This window comes from Rhamphochromis sp. 'chilingali' (genome assembly GCF_963969265.1).
Source record: "Rhamphochromis sp. 'chilingali' genome assembly, chromosome: 7".
In the NCBI taxonomy this organism is placed as follows: Eukaryota; Metazoa; Chordata; class Actinopteri; order Cichliformes; family Cichlidae; genus Rhamphochromis; species Rhamphochromis sp. 'chilingali'.
The window spans coordinates 29,566,044-29,586,033 of NC_137934.1; the positions used below are offsets into that span (position 1 = coordinate 29,566,044).

General features: G+C 43.2%; 2 protein-coding genes and 1 long non-coding RNA gene across 4 annotated transcripts in view; 1 reads left to right on the forward strand and 2 right to left on the reverse strand.

The window, feature by feature from the left end:
• The first annotated feature begins 989 nt into the window (after positions 1–989).
• On the forward strand, positions 990–7,004 carry LOC308399276. Its single transcript, XR_013972102.1, has 4 exons — positions 990–1,114; positions 3,116–3,280; positions 3,422–3,500; positions 3,933–7,004. It is a non-coding gene; the product is annotated as an uncharacterized lncRNA (long non-coding RNA).
• LOC308399274 (fetuin-B-like) lies at positions 2,333–7,574 on the reverse strand. Of its 2 annotated transcripts, none has more exons than XM_080886432.1 (7): positions 7,361–7,574; positions 7,094–7,207; positions 6,094–6,172; positions 3,903–4,069; positions 3,536–3,649; positions 3,042–3,176; positions 2,333–2,806 (listed from the first exon to the last, which is right to left on the reverse strand). In XM_080886432.1, exons 1-7 carry the CDS (start codon positions 7,559–7,561, stop codon positions 2,552–2,554), a joined length of 1,065 nt encoding a protein of 354 aa, XP_080742558.1. In that variant the 5' UTR covers positions 7,562–7,574; the 3' UTR covers positions 2,333–2,551. The 2 variants fall into 2 exon arrangements, with proteins under 2 accessions (XP_080742558.1, XP_080742557.1); XM_080886431.1 differs by having other exon boundaries at positions 3,834–4,069.
• A 2,543-nt stretch (positions 7,575–10,117) lies between these two features.
• LOC308399222 (fetuin-B-like) overlaps positions 10,118–19,990 on the reverse strand; it is a 40,319-nt gene continuing 30,446 nt past the window's right edge. Inside the window, exons 3-9 of the mRNA XM_080886337.1 lie at positions 15,610–15,881; positions 15,107–15,220; positions 14,539–14,626; positions 12,640–12,800; positions 11,358–11,471; positions 10,971–11,057; positions 10,118–10,793 (exon numbers count right to left, since the gene is read on the reverse strand). Coding sequence (XP_080742463.1) covers positions 10,140–10,793; positions 10,971–11,057; positions 11,358–11,471; positions 12,640–12,800; positions 14,539–14,626; positions 15,107–15,220; positions 15,610–15,825 — 1,434 coding nt within the window. The 5' untranslated portion in view covers positions 15,826–15,881 and the 3' untranslated portion in view covers positions 10,118–10,139. The remainder of the gene's footprint in view (positions 10,794–10,970; positions 11,058–11,357; positions 11,472–12,639; positions 12,801–14,538; positions 14,627–15,106; positions 15,221–15,609; positions 15,882–19,990) is intronic.

The following is a 19,990-nucleotide window of genomic DNA, read 5'->3' on the forward strand; positions in this document are numbered from 1 at the left end:
AATAGTATGGCTTGTTATTTCCAGTGTGATTTTTGCATCTCATACATCTTTTTAATGTGTTAGAAAACACAATTTATGTAGGCTGTTGATGTCTGTTTTAACACAACTGTCAACACAGATGTGGTAGCAAAGCATTTGACAGATAAAAATAACCACATGTTGTTCTTGGCAGCCAGAAGCCTCTTTTATAAATGAGTATATCAATTTGTATTTCTACATGAGATGGCAGTCTGCCAGGTTTATTCTTCTCCTGAACCGGCCTACATTCTGTCACAGTGCACACTGTGTGCTTCCGCCTTAACGGCACACGAAACTTTCACCACAGATGACTGCAGTGCTCTCCTGTTGTGGGCATCACGAGTCAGCCAAGAGCCTAAAACTGTCTAAAAAGAAAGAATTTGCTGTCTGATATGACAGCAGAGAAGAAAACTTTTTTAAAGGTTGTATTAGTTACAATACATTTGTAAACTGATTGTGTATGTGTGTGTAATGGTACATATACACACACACACACACCGAAGAAAGTGTTATATTCATAGATAAACAGCTGATGATGACGATGATTACATTACGTTTTACTTTTTCGTAAAACAAAGCCATATATAGACATACACATATGCGCACATACTACGTGTACACACACACACATATATATTCATAGACATACACACGTATGTGCTCAAACAAAATCTCACGTGAAGTAAGAACTCAATCACCGAGTACGAAATGGAGTAGGCGGAAATATGTACACACTTATTGCAGCCACTCTATCTATTCACTGTGTTCGTGTCATCCCTACTGGTATATACTCGCTATACAAAAAAGAGAGAAAAAAGTTACAAAAACCTACGTATAGAGATATAATTATTGGTAATATCTATACGACCAGTAATGGATTTCATACTCTTACAAAAGCACTTTGGCAAAAAGTGCCGTGACCCGGATTCGAACCGGGGTTGCTGCGGCCACAACGCAGAGTACTAACCACTATACGATCACGGCGAGCTGTCCTCAGTACGCCAATTTAACCTGGAATATTTGATCCCATAGACGTCACCAGCCCCCCCAACGGAATGGCCTGAGATACCGCCGATCGGTCTGGGAAGTGCTGAGGGTTGGTGTATTTCTAATGCATTTCAGAGCTAGATATTATTTGTGCTATGGGCTCTCCAACATGTGTTCAAAAGCTTAAGTAGCTAATGCTTTTGTAGATGCAGATTATTGGTTTTAAATACAACTCTGCTGCTAAATGTTTCAATGTATATTACTCATTAATGGATCGTAATAATGATCTAGTAGGCTAATATAAAGTATACAATTTTGAAATATGCATAATGAATATAATTAATTTTCAAAACCATGAGAATTCCCAATTTTTATGTAGTACTATGGGATTTAGAACACAAGAATTTTACATTAGAGCAGGCAGGATATCGCGAGTTACCGCGAGATACCAACATTCCTGACTTGCTTACTGTGTTTCAGAGAAAGGGATGATAAATATGGAAACAAAAGTTTTGTCTCTGTGTTTTTGGACCAACAGCAAATCTTTCTGTCTTGTCTCTGTTCAGCACCAATAGATATCACATTTCACCTCTACAGGTTTCTTATCTTGAAACGAAATGCCCCTTTTGCCGCCAGGGTTTCTGATTTCAAACTTATTCTCATGATCCACGTGTGAAGCCTCTGTGAGAAGAGAGAAAACAAGCAGATCTGATTCTGCATTTCCAACTTGGGAGCTTAATGTCTGGAGAAAGTAGTTATGCCGTGGCCCGGATTCGAACCGGGGTTGCTGCGGCCACAACGCAGAGTACTAACCACTATACGACCACGGCAAGTTGTCCTTGAGAGTGTAGGTTTTATCTGGAATATCTGATCCTGCAGACGTCATGCACACCCTCCCTCCTCTCCCCCCAATGGAATGGCCTTAAATACTGCCGATCTGTCTGGGAAGTGCTGAGGGTTGGTGTATTTCTAATTCATTTCAGAGCTAGCTATTTTGTGTGCTTTGGGCTCTCCAACATGTATTCAAAAGCTTAAGTCTGCAGATCTAAAACTGGTAATGGAAACAAAAAACATCTATCATTTAGATATGATGAGAGCCAATCAAAAACGTGATAGCCTCTTGATAAGTTTGTTAACTTATGCTGTTTAGCCTACAAATAGGCTAAACTGGCCAAATCAACAAATAATGAGGTCATACATACCCCCCTGCAAAATAATAAAGTAAAATAAATAAATAAAACAACCCCCCCAAAAGTAATATGTAGCTTAAAATGAGAAGAGTTACTTTTTAAAAATAAAATGTGTCCAAGAAGTTGCTACAGTGGGGTCATTATTTGATTAGGTAAAGTACCGATTTGCTAAACTGATAGAAATAAATTATACAACTTCCAGCTGTGATAAATACTTTATTTAAATGATCAATGAACAGTAAAGACAGATTTTTTTTCTGTATTAATTGCAAGGTTTTAGTTACCATTTCTTGTCTTGAACTAATTGCAATATGGTTAAAAGCAATCTCTGGACTGAGTACTGAAGGTTCAACCAATCAGAGCCTGAGATTCCGTAAACCCAGATTGTGTCTGCGGGGTCCGGGGCAGGAGCTGCCTGCTGGTGAAGCTCTGGGAGAGGCAGGCTGATTCACCACAGTCCCAAGGTTCTGAGACACGGAGAGTGTAATGTCTGGGCTGGGTGAGTCTGAGTGGAGGTGCTCATGGGGATGCAGGTGAGTGTGGTTATGCTGCTGGTGTTCAGTGTGCACACTGCCTGCTTTTGCGTGAGCCTGCGCCTCCACAGAGGAAGCCTGAAAACGGAAGATAGTCAAGAGAGCGGTGGTGCTCAGCAATGAAGCATTTGTCAACATTTTCGAACTGTGTTTTAAAAACCCTTTAACAATCAAAATATCAGAAGTGCAGTGATAGACTGTGAAGATTTGTGAACTTTTTTTTATTTTTTATTTTATTTTTTTTAAAGTTCACAAATTTGTGATTTGTGAACTTTTTTTTATAATTTAAGTCTTGTGTTGTTCAAACAAGTACCTGAGGTTCATAGATCTCACATTTCACCTCTACAGGTTTCTTATCTTGAATCAAGCCATCCCTTTTGCCACCAGGGTTTCTGATTTCAAACTGATCCTCACGAGCCACATGTGAGCCCGAACAGAAGCCTCTGTGCTGAGAAGAGAGAAAACAAGGAGAGCTGAGCCTGCATTTACAGCTTGGGGGATTTTTGTTTGGAGCCAGTGGAGATTGGATGCAGTACACAGAGCACACCAAAGGTGAGACCAGGCACATGAACATAGGTTTAAACATGATAAATTAACCACCGAGTCTTAAGACAAATATTATAATTATAAATTGAGTGTAAGGTGCATTACTGGTCTTTAAGATATCTATGCGTATTCTTTCATCACTGTCAGAGGAGTTTCACATTCAACAGCAGATTATTGGCAGTTTTTCAGCTTCAGCCTGGTAGCAGTCCAGTTTTATGAACATATGGTGAGTAAACAGAGCATTATTTTCTCATTACTTACAGCAAACTGACAGTCCATAGGTGTGCAGCGGCTCAGTTCACTGACATCTGTTTCCCTTGAACAAACTGTCTCCACTATAGTGAATTCCACAAAGTAGGACGGACCAACAACCCACTGAAAAATATATTTATGAAAGCCTAGTTTAGGACAGAGGTAGGTCAAAATAAGCGAACTATGACCAAAACTAGTCAGATAAAATTGCTAAGAGCTTTACATTAGGTCTAGTCTTTTGAAAAGAATAGAAAACTAAAAGTACTTGCTTAGAAGAAATCACACATAAGCTTAATTTGTATTCAACCTGTTTCTTTACTGACTCTCTGCCTGCGTTTGGTTTCTTTTTCTTTTTCATTTCTTTTTCTGTCTTAACCTGTGAACTGGCTTTCGTTATGTTCTCCAGAGTAAAGTAGTTGGCCAGGCGGCTCTCCTCATTGAACCTCTGCAGGCAGAGATTGGCCGTCTCTTTGACAATGGGCTCATTCAGATTTTCGGCCGTGGGACAGTCTGGGCACGTGTCCACCACTGCAGTAGCTGGAACTGAACACAAGGATCAAGAGGTTCAAAGGTCAAAACAAAATTCTGAAGCCTGAGGGTCATCCTGTCTCAATCAATCAACTCATTTGTCACTTCTAGGCTTGACTATTGTATTTAGGTTCTTCTAAAATCTCTATGAAAATACATGATTTATCCAGAATGCCACAGCAAGACAAGATAGAGAAACGGAATTACTTCACTAGTGAGTACACACTGTTAACCCTTGTGTGGTGGATGGCATTGTTCTCAAACAACAATTTCCTACTCTGAGCACACAAAGCACTTTTTAAATACAAGCCATATTTGCCAAAGCACTTTTATGCCCAATTGATCTAACATTAATACACATTCCTTCACAGGGAGCAACTTCGGATTGGCACACAGTACTGAACCAGCCAGGGCTCAAACCACCAACCCTCTAATTATTAGAGGATCATGTTATTAGAGCAGCTATGCTTGTAGGTTTGTTGGACCCTTGCTTTGTTTTTGTTTTTTTAATTTGTAATTATAGCAACCATAGAAATTGAACCCTTAATAGATGTTTACTTTATCCCTATGTCAACCAAGACAGACCACATCCATGTTTCATATGGGTTATTTACCTCTGTTAGAGCCAATTTCTTAATAAAAGTGAGATTTACTAAAATTTAATAGAAAAAGAAAAATCTGTCATTATCAAGATATGGGTCGAGTTTTTTATTTTTTTTATTTTTTTTTAAGCAAAGTTTATTATCACTACTGATGTTTATTTCTTGGAACTTGAAATTGATGAGATTCTTGTGAGTCTATAGTTCAGCCCTCAGAAATGCATCTGCCCGTTCTGGTTTACTAGTGATGGGAATTCCGGCTCTTTGTAGAGAGCCGGCCCTTTCGGCTCCCACCCGGCTTTTCAGGTTGTTTTGTTGCTTTAATTAATTTATTATCAACAACAATATAAAATTGTTGTCATAAAATGCAAACAACAACACAATAACATATAAATGAATATGCAAAACAAAAGAAAATGCACATTCTCTGTCATATAGGCCTGGGATGATTTTTTGGGAGAGGGTTTTCCTGGTTGGAATTGCATACACAGGATTCAGTGCATGAATATTCTTTCTGAATCCTTTAACATCCACAACTGGAAATGGTTGAAAATCAAGTGCAGTCATTTTTGCCAGGTCTTTATCAATTGAGTTCTGTCTTGTGGTGAACCACTGGAGGGCTCCACTCACACCCAGTTCCTTCCATTGCACTGATGGGTGGACAGTTCTCAGCCGCCTGCGCAGGTTGTTTGTGGAGCCGGCTCTATATGATATCCTTCTCTTGCAGACTCTACACTCTGCCTTTGTATTGTCAATAAAATTGAAATGGTTCCAGATTTTGCTTCTTTTCTTGGTGTCACTCAGTTTCATTACTATACCTTTCTAATGTGACGATGTTGTCTCTTGCAACAACCCTGGCTCTCTTTCTCTCCCTCTCCTGCTCTGTTCCTGTGCTACTGCGAGTGTAACTATCACCCCTTTTATCATGTTTGTGCATCAGTATTTTTAGCTTTGCTAGTTCCTGACAGGTTTATATCGAGCTGGCTCAGGTGCTGCTGTAGCACCTGGTTAGTACTGAAGGCTAGAGTCCTCACTGCACGGGTCTGGGTCTGACTCTCTGCCCCCACACCATTTCCTGTGTGTCATTATTCTTCAGTCTGCCCCCACTTCACTCTCTAACGTCTGCACTGTCCTGTTCACCAAAGACAACAAACTCATATTCTGAAAACTCTTCCTCTTTGAGGTTTTTTGATCAGAGAATCTTCTCACCGTCTTGCTAATTTGTTGAAAAAAAAAAAAATGCAGAGTTGTTCCTACATGAGGGAGGGCTTTAGATAAAAAGACAGATGTAGGTGATAGAAATGTAACAGTGTTGGAACTGTTGTGTGAACAAAACAGAGTCTGATTGCTTTCTGTGGCTAAGACGCTGTAAATAATTTTCTGTTTTATACAGTGAAGTTGACAAAAATACAGAAGAGTCTCAGTGATGCTTTGATCTACCTTCACGAATTGTACAGGAGTAGCTTTGTAGTTTGACTTGAGTGTGAACATAGGCAGATACTTGACACTCTCCATACACCTGAAATACACAAACACATTTATACAGTAGCTAAAGACACATGTACGTGTAAGAGGTGAACCACAGCAGCTAAGAAATTTCATACATTCATAAAAAAAACTATCTATTTACACTTTACTAAGCTCATACATGCAGAACATATGAATGTATGCATTACAATGCAGTGCTTTGTAAAACAAAGACAACAGAAGACTCACTGTATTAAAACTCTGAAAAGGTTGTCGCTGCAACTTCTGGTATTTTAAGTCAAACTTTCTGATAATTTTATACAGCTTTACTTAAAAAAGACCTAAATATTTTTTGTCAGTCTGGTATTGTGAAATGAATCAGGATCTATAACTTGGGACAGATATGTCAAAAAATGTCAAAGTATTGGCCGGTAAAAAATCCACCATTCAAACTCTCATTTTGAATTCAAGTTTTTCAGATCAGTTTATTTGTACAGCGCCAATAGTTGTGCTGAGGTGACTCTAACACTATAAAATAAAGCATGTAGAATACTTTTTAACATTACCTTCTTGGTTACAAAAATAAAGAAAATGAAAATTTCCTTTAATTTTGATGCCGGATTATAACAATTTATATCACAAAAATATCATTTTTGTCCTGATTGTCCTGTCCAAATAGTGTCAAAAATGCTGGAGTTTCAAGATGCTAGTTATAATGTAGTTATGTGTGCATATTTTTCATTTTGAAGACCTGGGTCAATCCAATCACAAATCATATTTTTAAAGATATTTTTTCCTCTGCCTCCACAACTTGCATGAAAAATGTGCGGCCCAAAGTTTGCATACATTCAAATATCAGGCATGGTAATATAGACCAGTAAACATTTCAGGCTTTTATCTTTGACATATTCACTTTCAAACATCGTCTCAGATTATAATGTGTTCTGTGACATGTGCATTGCTTCGTACTTACTGGAACATTCCCAATATTTCTGACTTCACATTGTTTCCACGGTTTTCCACTGGTGATGTGGCATTTGGTCTCCATGACATCGATGGTTAGTTTGTACAGAGATCCATCTTTCCCCTGGACACATTCATAAATAAGCAACTCTATTTTCTTTCTTCCTTTTGTGACTTTTCTAACATAAAAACAATATGGCTGCTGGTCAATATGTTGCAGCATGCCTTTGTTGCATGATCATGTCTTTGTGCATGCATATGCATAATTCACCCTGACCTGTTCTGGAGTGTGAGACAGATCATAGAGCCTGTTGAGGCTCCAGATGTATCCAATTTTCCTGTCCTGGTTGATCTGTTCCAACGCCTCTTCTGCCACTCGCACTGCATCAGGGCTCATGCAGCCTGGAGGGTCCGAGGCCTCCCCTCCCTGGGGCAGCAAAGCCAAACATACGACCAGCAGGTACACACTCATCCTCATCTAACACACATACAGACTGGTCCTAATAAAACAAAAAATCCCACCTACTTGAATTACTAAATCTTATGCTGGCAGATCATTTAATAATGAAACTGAAACATGCATTGACCTGGAAATCTTCTTTTGCAGGACCTAATAAGTAATCCCAGTTTTTACACAAAGAGTTGTGAGAGACACATGTGAGACTGATGCTGGACTTTCTCCTCTTCCTGAAAGGATGAACAAACAGCTGCTATCGGCTGCTCTGCAGGCCAATGACTGGCTCAGACAAACTGAGCGGTCACAGTGCACTGGGGAACAGGGCAAATCAATGAAAAAGCTCACTGCACACCTCATTTCAGTTCTTGAATATTACTTTAAAAAAAATTCTTTAAGAAATGAAGTCACGCAGTCTTGATGAACAGGAATGCCTGTGAGCTTTCGATTAGCAGAACTCTTCTCAGCTCATCTCATCGAAGCTTAAAAGAAAGTGAGGGCCATTTGCAAAGCACTCCATCAGTGTAAGCCACTTCTCTGCTGCTGATTCTTCTTTTTATTTTATGTGTGCCAGTTCATACTTCCTCATAGTAACTGTAACTGGCAAATCTAAAAAGCTCATGTCAGTGGTATCATATAAAACTTAATGGGCTAGCAACAGTGGAGTGTGTGCTCTTTAGCTGTGCTTTTTGTTCATTTGATTTCTTTTTTCAAAATGAAGAAAACTATCTATTAGTTGAGTTTAGAAAAAGTTTGAGTTATGCTGCAGGAATCGATCAAAGAGTTTTGGATATACTTTTATCTTCTGTAAATATTTCTGTTGGAGTGTTTCCTGAAATGTGAATTAGAGGTTGACTCACTTTTTTCCTAATCGTTTTTGTCACATTAGCAAACACTCTGCATGCTCTTGTGCAGCCTGCTGTGCTAGAACAGATGCATTACATGAACATCAGCACCGTGTGAGTGTCTGAAAATAGTTTGAACTCGTACTGCTTTACTTCAGTAAAAGTCATAATCCTACTAAACTACAGTAATATGAAAAATGTTTTTGAATCAAAATACGGACATGTGTATTTTTGGTGCTGCTGTTCTATGTTTGTGTATAGGTGTGTGTGTGTGTGTATGTGGCAGAGCACCCGTTCTTCAGGCCTGGTGGGTGTGTCAGCCAGGCCACACCTGCGGAGGAGAATCACACACACCTGATCAAGCCTTGTCTGGGAGCTATTTAACAGTTTGGCTGAGCGCTCTTTGACGCTGGATTGTTGTGTGAGACTCCACGTCAGTCATCTAGCGTCTGTGAGTGTATGCCTACTGGAATTAAGTGTCTTGATGGCTGCCTCTGTTATTTCCCCTCAGGAGGAGCGTGGAACACCGCAGGGCAGCAAGCACGGGGTGTGGGGACACACGGGAGTGGAGAGCACTGAGCATGGACTTTGGAGAAGAAGACACGACACGGGAGTCATGGAAGTGCACGGGGATTTATTGTCATTTTGCTGCCACTGTAAATAAACGCTTGTTCAGATTAAATAGAACAAAATACAAAGCATTAAAATATGTTAAAAACACAACAGCCTTAATAAACCCAGAGTAGTTTGGAGCCGGTAGTAGGGTTCATACGTCATCACTTAAAGATATCCCACCTGCTGTGAATGTTTTAATGCAGTACAGTTGTTATTATTATCACTTGTCACGTCCTCTTTATGACAGTTAAAATAAATAATTTTCATATAAGAAATAAAATTGTCTCATGTAAACTGTATATGGTGTTAAATAGGCCTATACTATTGGTACTTTAATGTTAATCATAAGGGTGGTACTTCAACAGCCATATATTTTATGAGGTGGTACTCACTGTGAAAAGTTTGAGAACCACTGATCTACAGCAATAGTTCCTCAGGCTTACTGGACAATTTTCTGTTTTTCAGTTTTCCTTTGTACTTTAACCTTTTCAGCAGAATGTTTTCAGTTTTTAAGCCACTTAACACTAACCGATACATGATTCAAGGAGAAAAACATTACCTAAACCAAGGGATGTCAGCATTAATACATTACATGTAACTTAGCAACGAACTAATTTTAAAGTACCAAGCACCTAGCTGCAGAATCCCATATACACACACACCTTCACTGTGTACTGTACCACTGCACACGGTTGGAATGACAATAAAGCCACTTGTCTCAACTAAAGTGTACCTTCCCAGCAAACATGCCATTTGTGACCCATATGGGCCCATTGTCCCAGATTGCTCTCTGATGTTTCCTTTGAAATATAAATGTGTGTCGATGTTAGAAAGCACTTATGTAGTAAAAGCATAGAAAACAGTGCCTCTATGAATGAGTGAATGAGGTCGAATAAGAATGAAGTTCTATAAAGCACTTTGAGTCCTCAGGTAGCATAAGGAAGCGCTATACGGTGTAAGAACCAGTCCATTCACACACACACACACACACACACACACACACACACACACACACACACACACACACACACACACACACACATTTATTTATTTATTTATTTATTTATTTATTTATTTATATATATATTTCAGTAATTAAATGAGTTTTGCACACTGTGTTTATTACATTTTCATACACCACATTATGCAGCCGGCTTGAACATGGGGTCATTAGCAAAGAGAATCCCCACACCTTGATCCCCTCCCTTTTTGGTGGGGCACAGGGCAGAGACTGAGGTTGGGAAGGGCTCGATGGCGGGCTCCATCTGTCCGGGAACCTGAGGGTCAGGCTTAAGTGGGAGAGTGACTCCAACTCCAGGCCCACCGGCGGGGACATCAGGGAAGGAAGGCAAGGTCACAGGCTGGCCCAAGGCAGGCAGGACTATCACTGTTCCCTTTGCATCATCGTGGGGTGTGTTCTCATGTTCGTGCTCGTGGGGATGGTGGTGGTGCTCGTGTTCATGTAGGTGACCGTGCTTGTGGTCGTGGTCCAGAGCCAGCTCGTGGTCATGCTCATGGATGTGCACACCTACAGCGTGCTTGTTGTGTGCCTTGGCATGATGAGTGTGCACATGATCGTGGTTCAGACCGTGGTCGTGGGAGTGGTCCCAGTGCCTGTGGGAACTGCCTGTGGCATGGTCATGTGTTTGGTGGTGATTGTGGTCATCAGTTTGGTTCCTGTTGTGGCCATGATGCGAGTGGCTCTTGGTGTGGTCGTGGCTGTGTGAGTGTGTGTCGTTGTGGCTGTGGTCAGTCTCTCCACCCAGCAGGGGGAGCATCATCTGTCTCTTAGCAGCCTGGAGATTTTATACAGAGTGTACTATAATAAAGAGTTTACAAAACAGAGCCAGCCCAAGGCATAAGGAAACTAAGCGCCTTCTTAGGTCCCCCATCACCATTTATTACTTACACTGTTCCCTATGCGACTGAAGGATATTTGAACAATACAGATATGACATGTTAATGAGTCTTACCTCAGGCACATAGAGCTCACAGTCGACATTAATTTGCTCCTCATCAAAAAGAGGCTGGAAGAGGGATGCCTTACAGAAGCCCTTGTGCTGAGAAGAGAAAAAGAAGAAAAAACTTAAGAAAGCAGAGGATTGAGGATGCCTGTGGTTTTACTACGGTGGAACAATTACACATACTGAATGAAAAAGTAATCCTCTGCTGTCACAAACTAGTCAGTAGAACTTAGAACACACTGGATCAGAGCTTTGAGTGGAAAGCAGAGGTCTTTGATTGCAGCATTAAAACTAAAATGACCCCCTGATCAGAAAAGCCATACTGCACTGATCTCATCAACCCGTCTGACTACAACTTTACATGAGTGAGACTAATAATTCTTTCTCCTGACTCACAGCAAACTCGCAGTCCATAGGGGGGCAGTTCTCAGCCGTCACTGCTTCTGTGCTGTGGGGGCAGGTGGTCTCCTGGATGGTGTATTCCACACGGTAAATTGAACCTGCGACAACCTGGAAACACAAACACAAAAAGCATAACAATATGTCAATCTAAATGAGAGTCCATGATGAATAAAAGATCTTTCTTATCCCTGTTAATATTCTCATTCATTTCAGATTGATCGAGGGCTTTTCAGTGAACCTTTTGCACAAAGTGACAATACTGAACTATAACAGTTTAGCCCAGAAGTAGTAATGACTGTATGCGCTAGTTTTTCAGTGTCACCCAGTGTTAGGTTGATTTTGATAATAGTTGTCATTGTTGTACTTAAATTAAACCTCGTCTTAAACTGTATGTTTAGAGATTTTTCTGTTCCTCCCCTACACATCTAGGATGGGGGGGGGGGGGGGGGGGGGGGGGGGGCAATCAGCTATAGTGTTTAACTGCAGACATTGCATGTAAGGTTCTGGGTGTCCTTATAGTAGGGGTGGGGGAAAAAATCGATACTGTGTAGTATCGTGATATTTTGTTTGCTAATAATGTATCGATACAGGGACAGCAGAAATCGATATTTTGTTACAAAAAAAGTTTTTGTGCTCTGACTTCAGAGCATGTTGATCAGCTCCTTTTTCTGAGCAAGAATCCTGACATTCCTTCACTGTCCAAATGTGTTTAACTTTTTTTTTGGCAGCAATAAACATGACAGTTTACTTATTTTAATTTAAGACATGTTTTATTTTAATTAAGTTTAAAACTTTTTTATTTAATGTAAAATTATATTTTGTTTTAATTTACTTTCAAGTTCTTCAGTTGCTGAAGGGGCTGCATAGTTTTTACAAATTGCATAGTTCAGAATAGCTATAATTGTACCAGATGGTTGCATTCAGTTAAGTTGGACTAGACTGTAATACAAACCGTTCAGTTTGTCAACAATAAAACTGACTGAAATGAGAGAAAGACTGAGTGCGAGACTTTGATATTAGATATAATGAATATTGATAAAGTTTACCTTTATGTACAGAATCTGAATATCGCAAAATATTTTTAAAAATTGCAATAATATCGTATCGTGTGTTAAGTATTGTGATAATATCGTATCGTGGGATGTATGGTGATTCCCACCTCTACCTTATAGGATGTTTTACTTCCTGGCCTAAGTAAGCCAGTAAGTATTTGGTTAGATAGCATGTTTCTATGTCACATATCTTGATGTTTCTTTTGGATATGTGGTAATCTGACCTGTGCAGTAGCACGGGAGATTTTGAGCAGAGTGAACCGATTGGCCAGCCTGCTCTGGTTGTGGAATTTCTCCAGAGACTTGGTCACAGTCTTCTGAACTTCAGCTTCCTCATTATTGCGAGGTAAATATGGACAGCCGGGACAGCTCTCATGCACCCTACCTGCAGGAATTGAGCAGAACAAAAAAGTGGTTTTACATGTTGGTGCTGCACGAAACCTGTAATTTCACCAAATTGTCTCATTTTTTTTTTTTTTTTTTTTTTTTTTTTGTGTCCCGTTTGGATCTTTAGCCATCAGAATTGTTGTCTTAAGGCCAAGAAAGATGCCAAGCGGATTTATTTTACCAAGTGGATCATCATGGCCTTGCCATATTGGTCCATTTGATTGACCTTTATTATAATTATGTATTTATTTTATTTTCAGTTGTTCAGGTGACCCGGTGAGAAGGGGGGAAGAAAGAAAAAAAAAAACAACAACAAAAAAAACAAAACACCTGGGTCACCTGTATGGAGAAAAAAAACAGAAGAGAGAGCAAACAACAAAGAGCAACATAATAAAAAAAACCGGCACCATCACAATAAACTAGCTAGCAGTAGATATCAGTAGATACTAAATAATAAACGATATTGTGCAGCACGCAAGATAGACAGCGCACAATGTGCTTTGAGGCAGCAGCCAAGAAAGCTGTAGTCCGCGTCTGTGAATACCCGTGTGTACACCTGTGTGCATACCTGTGTGGATCAGCATGCTTGCATTCCAAAGGTTTCTCCATGTAACGATCTGCTAGGGAGTGAGGGGAGCCACAGCCCCGTCCTCCAGGGTATGAAGCAGGTATGGAGGAGATCAAAACTTCAGACATCCAGAGGCCCCCAGAACACAAGAGACCAAGGAAGACCAACAGAGGGGCAGCCGCGCCACTGTCTCAGTAAGAGCTGAGGAGAGTCCCAGATGAGGGCTCACTCAGCAGCCGCGGAGCAGAAGCCAGGGGGAGTTGCAGTGACGCGCCCGTGAGCTCCGCCGGCAGCCAGCTGTGCCTGAGTGACCGAGCCCCAGGCCGAGAGGCCGGGGGCACCCCACCTCCGAAGTGGCCCGAGCGAGCCCCAGGCTCCAGGCCCCGATAAGCGGCCGCCAAGGAGTGAGCCGGTGTGTACCCGGACGCCCACCCCCAGACACAAAGAACCACCAACGCACCGATGTCTGAGGGAGTCCGCCACTGGCAGGGGAAGTGGTGGTGGGTGGAGATAGGCCTCCAAACCTTGGAGGGCCCGGGATGTCCCCAGAGAGGTGGCGTCTGATACCCAACCTGACATATAGACACAGACATACAGGCACACACAGACACAAACATCCATTCCCACCCTCATGCTCTCATATGCACTTACTCCACACTCAACCAACGTGGAGACAGACATAAAGAGACGCTGTACACATGATCACACTCCCCAAGCGTACTCTACGAACCGGGTCTAGGTACCCTTGCCCCTAGAGGGGGGAACTGCACCCAGACCCAGGTGGTGTTACCCTTTTCCCTGCGGTGGGGGGAGGCAGACCGCCCCGACTCCGCAGCAGCAGGGAGGCCCCACACTCCAGACCGCAGTCGGACGGCCAACTCCTCCTAGCCCCCCTGCTCCAGCAGGCCGCAGAGAATGGGGGTGAGAGAAGACTCCAAACCTCCCTCCACCCGCTCATTGTAGTGTTGATGCATGTGTGTTCTAAGGTGCAATTAAAACCCAGGAGGGCATGGAGCTACCTGCCACCAAATTGTCTCATAAGGTGCAGCCTGTTTTTATTTTTCCTCCATAAAGTATGCTGCTGTATATGTAGAACTGGTTGTCATCATAGATATGATCGTTAAAAATCGCAACTCCTTTTTTCATATATATGTAATATTTTTCATACCTGGTCTGATAACACAGCTGTATTTGTAGAGGCGCTCCACTCTATGCACCTTATTGATGAAGATAGCAGCTTTGCACTGTCCATATACCTGCAAACACAAATACAATATATCAACACACCAAATGACTTTATTCCCCTTCCAACTTCTGAACTAATGCTTAGGGAACAAAAACCCAAGATGATCACTATGCTGAAACAGAAAGATTTGAGGATTTTAAGAAAGCCTTGCTGCGTTCTCTGTGTGTGCGCACTTAGAATAGAATAGAATAGAATAGAATACTTTTATTTGTCAATTTCTTCAAATGTACTTGCCATACAAAGGAATTGAAATTACGTTTCACACTGTCCCATGCGTAGACATTGACAACAATAAGGTGCAGATGCACAACAAAAACAGCCCTAACAATAAAGTAATAAATAGTAATATAATAATATAAATAGTGCTAAAAGAAATACTAAAAATATATATATAGCAGCAGGTGTGTGCAATTGCAATGCAAGTCAGGAATGTTTTTGTTTGTGTTTTTTTTTTTTGTTTGTGTGTGTGTGCGTGTGCGTGTGCTCTAACCTTGATATTTTCCCTTGGACGAATGTCACAGCTCTTCCAGTCCTTCCAGCTGAGAACACTGCAGTCGGTCTCCACAACATCCAGAGTGAGGTAGAAGACCACACCATTCTCTCCCTGTAATGCATGCACACACACACACGCACACACTTTATCAAGCAATGTTTACAGTCAATAAAAATGTAATTGAATTTAACAGCTTTCACTTGGTCACTTCCAGTGATTCATGGTACCTCCTAAACTTTCACACAAGTCACCTAAATTTGTTTTTCTTGTTTTTATTTTGACCATTTTAAGCCAGGTAGTGTCTGCAAAACACAAACACTATTTATGACGGTTTCCAAGCATCATGCATTCAGTAAACAGCCGGACTTACTGTCATAAAAAATGAATGTGATTAATTTCTGTTTCACCAAATCTGGCACTTTGTTAGAAAGTAATTCCACCCTAAACAGCACTGGTCTATCACACAGTAATAATACTGCAAGCTCAGCAGCATGGCTTACATGGCTCTTTATGTGGGCGTTGGACAGGTGGTGCAGGCTGAAGACGTAGCCCTCCTTCCTGTTCTGGTTGATTTTGGTAAGAGCCAGTTCAGCAGCTGCTTTTGTTGATGCGTCTTCACATGAGCCTGGCTCCATGCCACCATGCTCCACTGGTGCACCATTGATGGTCACACAACCCAACGCCAGCAGCAGTGATAACAGCACGCAGGTCTTCATGGTAAAGGCCTGGGACGACTCTCTTACACACTGTCACACTCGAGCTTCCAAAAGAGCTGTGTAGAGATGGAGAGGTCACATTTTATATCCTGCTACCCACATGTGCACACACACACACACACACACACACACACACACACACACACACACACACACACACACACACACACACACACACACACACACACACACACACACTTGCTTAATAAAGTTATCAGTTGTTAAATAAACAGGCTGTACACCCTCTCTTCTTTTGGATCAATAGGCACATGGTCCAGTGTTGCCACACAGTTGAGCCTAATCGACAACATGGCATAAAGTTTTGACCTTCTTCAGTTTGCTTAACCTTCTTCTTGAAGTGGTGAGAATGCTGTTATCCAGCTGTTGCAGTGTACTCACTCTCACCTGGATGGTACAGGTGGCATTGTTAGAATCATGTTTTTTTTAAATTTCTCCGGTGCTTTAATTCCATTCAGCTACTTCTTCTGAGTGAGAAGCTGCTCAGGATGGCTGTCACCACCTTCTGAATGTTAGCAAGACTAAAGAGATGGGAGTTGACTTTCTGAGGAAAAAAACTGCGATATCATTGGTCAGAATGTGGAGGCGTTTGACTCAGTGAGGGACAGGAGGTCACTGAACAAACGGCTCTCCATCAAGGACAACCCATCACACCTGCTCCACTCCACACTGTTGAGGCAGCAGAGCCCCGTTTCTCTGAGATCGATTCAACCTCGCTGCCATAAAGAATGCTTTAGGAAATGATTCCTACCAATGAAGCTGTTTTTCTTAGATTTAAATGGTACATATTATTTATTAATGCATTTGCACTTCTGTCTTGCACTAACTTTGAACTAACTTTAGTTTTACACTTATATAACACAGCATTTTTCTTTTTCTGAATATTTAAAGGGCTTTTTACTACAAGCCTCACTCACCCAATCCAACATACATTCATAGGGTACTATTATTCAAGCTCTGTGTCTAATATTCATGAACAGACCCACAATCCAGTGTGCATCTTGAGCAACTCAAGATTCGGTTCCTTGTCCACACGTCATCAGGCAGCTTGGAGGCACCAAGGATATAGTGCCTCCAAAAGAATAGTCTTTCGCCCCTATACCCAGGTCAGACGACCGATTTGCACGTAGCTGCCATCACCAGTGTGTGAATGTGTGTGTGAATGGGTGAATGACTGGATATGTAAAGCACTTTGGGGTCCTTAGGGACTAGTAAAAGCGCTATATAAATACAGGCCATTTACCATTTACCATATAACCAGCAACTTTTTGCACAACCTGCTCTATATCCTGAGCCACAGCCAATCTCTCTGAAGAAGACTGCCTAAAGAAGAGCCGAGCCTGGATTTACCACTTGGGAGTGGAAGCTTCTTGTGGCCAGAACACAATGTATGCATTACACGCATAGCACACAAAATGTAAGACCATACACATGACAAGTTTCCCCACGCACATTTTCCTTTGTGTACAAGTTTACATCTGTAAATAAAGTCTTGTTAAAACTGAGTTTCTGTTGTCCGTGTCTGTATCTGTGCTTGGGTCCATGTTGCATACTGGCCTCTGGGCCCGCCTATGTCATGGCTGTAGGCCGACTCGGGAGAAAAGGACTCAAATGCAGGACGCAGGCGGAGAACTGGTTAATGTTTAAGTAACAAAGTTTATTTTCAAAGTAAGTGAATGTGCAACGAGACTATTAAACTGAACTGTGAGCAATGAGTATTAACATGTGCCATGAACAATGCTAAAGTTTTGAGCACTTATGGAACCTGAGCTATGCAAGCAACAAGAAAAACAAGAACTGCAGTTCTGTGATTTTGGGGCCAAAGGGGAAGTCAGACTGGATGGCAGGGTCCAGGGGGGTCAGAGTCACTGAAATAAAAGTAAACAAGCTCAGGTATGGTTCCAGGTGATTGCTGTCAGATGATGGTTCTGAATGTTCCTTTAAGCTGTTTACTTGCCACAGGTGGATCAGTAGCGTGGAGGGGAGTGTCACGATCCTGGGTCTTATGACCCAGTGTTTTGAGTTTTAGTTCATTTTGATGTTTTAGTTTATGTAAGCCCTTCAGGTTCCTAAGTTCATTTGTTATCATGCTTAAGTGTTTCTAGTTCTTATTATTTCCCCCTCGTGTTTCCAACTATGGTAAATCTCCCCTGCTTTTCATGTGTTTCATGTCTGTGTCTTACATTGTGAAGTTTGGGTTGTCATGTCTACGTCTCATTATGTTTCCTGTTTTATTGTGAAGAGGTCTGGTGTTTCTGTGTTCATCGTGTTCAGTTTTACTCTTCCCCTGTGGCGTTGTTATGTTCATGTTGATCTACTGTGCCTTTCTGTTCCATGTTTCAGATCCCTATGTTCTGTCTCCCCCAGTCTGTTAAGTCCACATGTCTTGAGTTCCGTCAGTGTGTTTCCTGTTTTACTTTCACAGTCTGTTCTATGTTAATGTTTCTAGTTTTGCTTCCCCTTGCCTCGTCCTGCTCAATTACTCTCAGCTGTGCTCTCCTCCTGTGGCTCATTCCCCCTCGTTATCCCTCAGTGTATTTAAGCCCCATGTTTCTCTTTGTCAGTGTTGCGTCCTCCCTCATAGCTGTGTGATTTCTCCCCGTGCTTTAGTCTCCCCAGTTTAAGTTCAGTACTGTTTTTTGTGTTTCACTTTATGCCAGCATTAAAGCTGTGTTTTTGAGTTTACGTTTCGTCTCCGTGAGTTTGCGTTTGGGTCCTACTTTTGCCTGCACACAGCCGTACTGTGACAGAAGGACGCAACCAGACAATGGACCCAGCAACTCATAATCCCTCCGCTGAGCTCCGGGAGGACATGATCTATGCGGTGGAGTTCCTATGCCAGGAATGGTTTGCGCTGCCCTTTGAAGAGTACCAGGAGGAGTTAGCCATCCGTCTGCAGAGGATGGTTTCTGGACTTCCCTGGCTATTTGGCACGCTAAACCCTCTCATCCAGGACTTCCTCGTTTCCACCGTACACATCCGCCCGGATCGGCCTCTCCACTATGAAGACTCGGAGGAGGTTCAGCCCGGTCCGCTGGAGGATTCGCGGGCTGGCACGTCTCCTCCCCCTCCTTCCCGGAGAAAACGGCGTTCACGCCGTCAGCGATCCCGAGCAGCGGAGCAGTTTTCTTCCACTGCTGGAGGGCCCGAGGAGCCCGTCCAGCTTCATGCCACGTCAGCTGGAGGGCCCGAGGAGCCCGTCCAGCCTCAAGTCACGTCAGCTGGAGGGCCCGGGGAGCCCATCCAGCCTCATGCCTCGTCAGCTGGAGGGCCCGAGGAGCCCATCCAGCCTCATGCCACGTCAGCTGGGGGTTCAGGAGAACCGCACCAGCCTCATGCCACGTCTGCTGGGGGGCCCGAGGAGCCCGTCCGGCCTCACGCCACGTCAGCTGGCGGTCCCGAGGAGCCCGTTCAGCCTCATGCCTCGTCAGCTGGAGGGCCTGAGGAGCCCATCCAGCCTCATGCCACGTCAGCTGGGGGTTCAGGAGAACCGCACCAGCCTCATGCCACGTCTGCTGGGGGGCCCGAGGAGCCCTTCCGGCCTCATGCCACGTCTGCTGGGGGGCCCGAGGAGCCCGTCCGGCACCACGCCACGTCAGCTGGTGGGCCCGAGGAGCCCGTCCGGCCTCACGCCACGTCAGCTGGCGGTCCCGAGGAGCCCGTTCAGCCTCGTGCTTCGTCAGCTGGAGGGCCTGAGGAGCCCGTCTGGCCACCTTCTGCTTCACCACCTGTGGCTGCCTCACTGTCACCTGGTTCTGCCTCTGCTACGCCAGGACCAGCTCCAGCCTGTGCTTCGTCAGCCGCAGCTCCAGCCTGTGCTTCGTCAGCCGCAGCTCCAGCCTGTGCTTCGTCAGCCGCAGCTCCAGCCTGTGCTTCGTCAGCCGCAGCTCCAGCCTGTGCTTCGTCAGCTGCAGCCTCAGAGCCTTCATCCTCGCCCGGTCCGGCCTCTGCATCAGCTGCTCCTGCTCCACCTGGTCCGGCTCCGGCTTCAGTCTCAGAGTCTTCGTCCTCATCTGGCCCGGCCTCGTCAGAGTCTTCGTCCTCGTCTGGCCCGGCCTCTGCCTGTGCTTCTGCTACGCCTGGTCCGGCCTCTGCCTGTGCTTCTGCTACGCCTGGTCCGGCCTCTGCCTGTGCTTCTGCTACGCCT

What these genes read in the sequence shown, in the direction of transcription:
- LOC308399274 (XM_080886431.1), bottom strand. Translation starts at nt 7,561, where the DNA reads ATGAGGATGAGTGTGTACCTGCTGGTCGTATGTTTGGCTTTGCTGCCC. An exon ending in GAGAGTCAGTAAAGAAACAG is followed by an intron (nt 3,650 to 3,833) that starts GTTGAATACAAA and finishes TATATTTTTCAG; the next exon opens with TGGGTTGTTGGTCCGTCCTA. An exon ending in CTATGGACTGTCAGTTTGCT is followed by an intron (nt 3,177 to 3,535) that starts GTAAGTAATGAG and finishes CTCTCTTCTCAG; the next exon opens with CACAGAGGCTTCTGTTCGGG.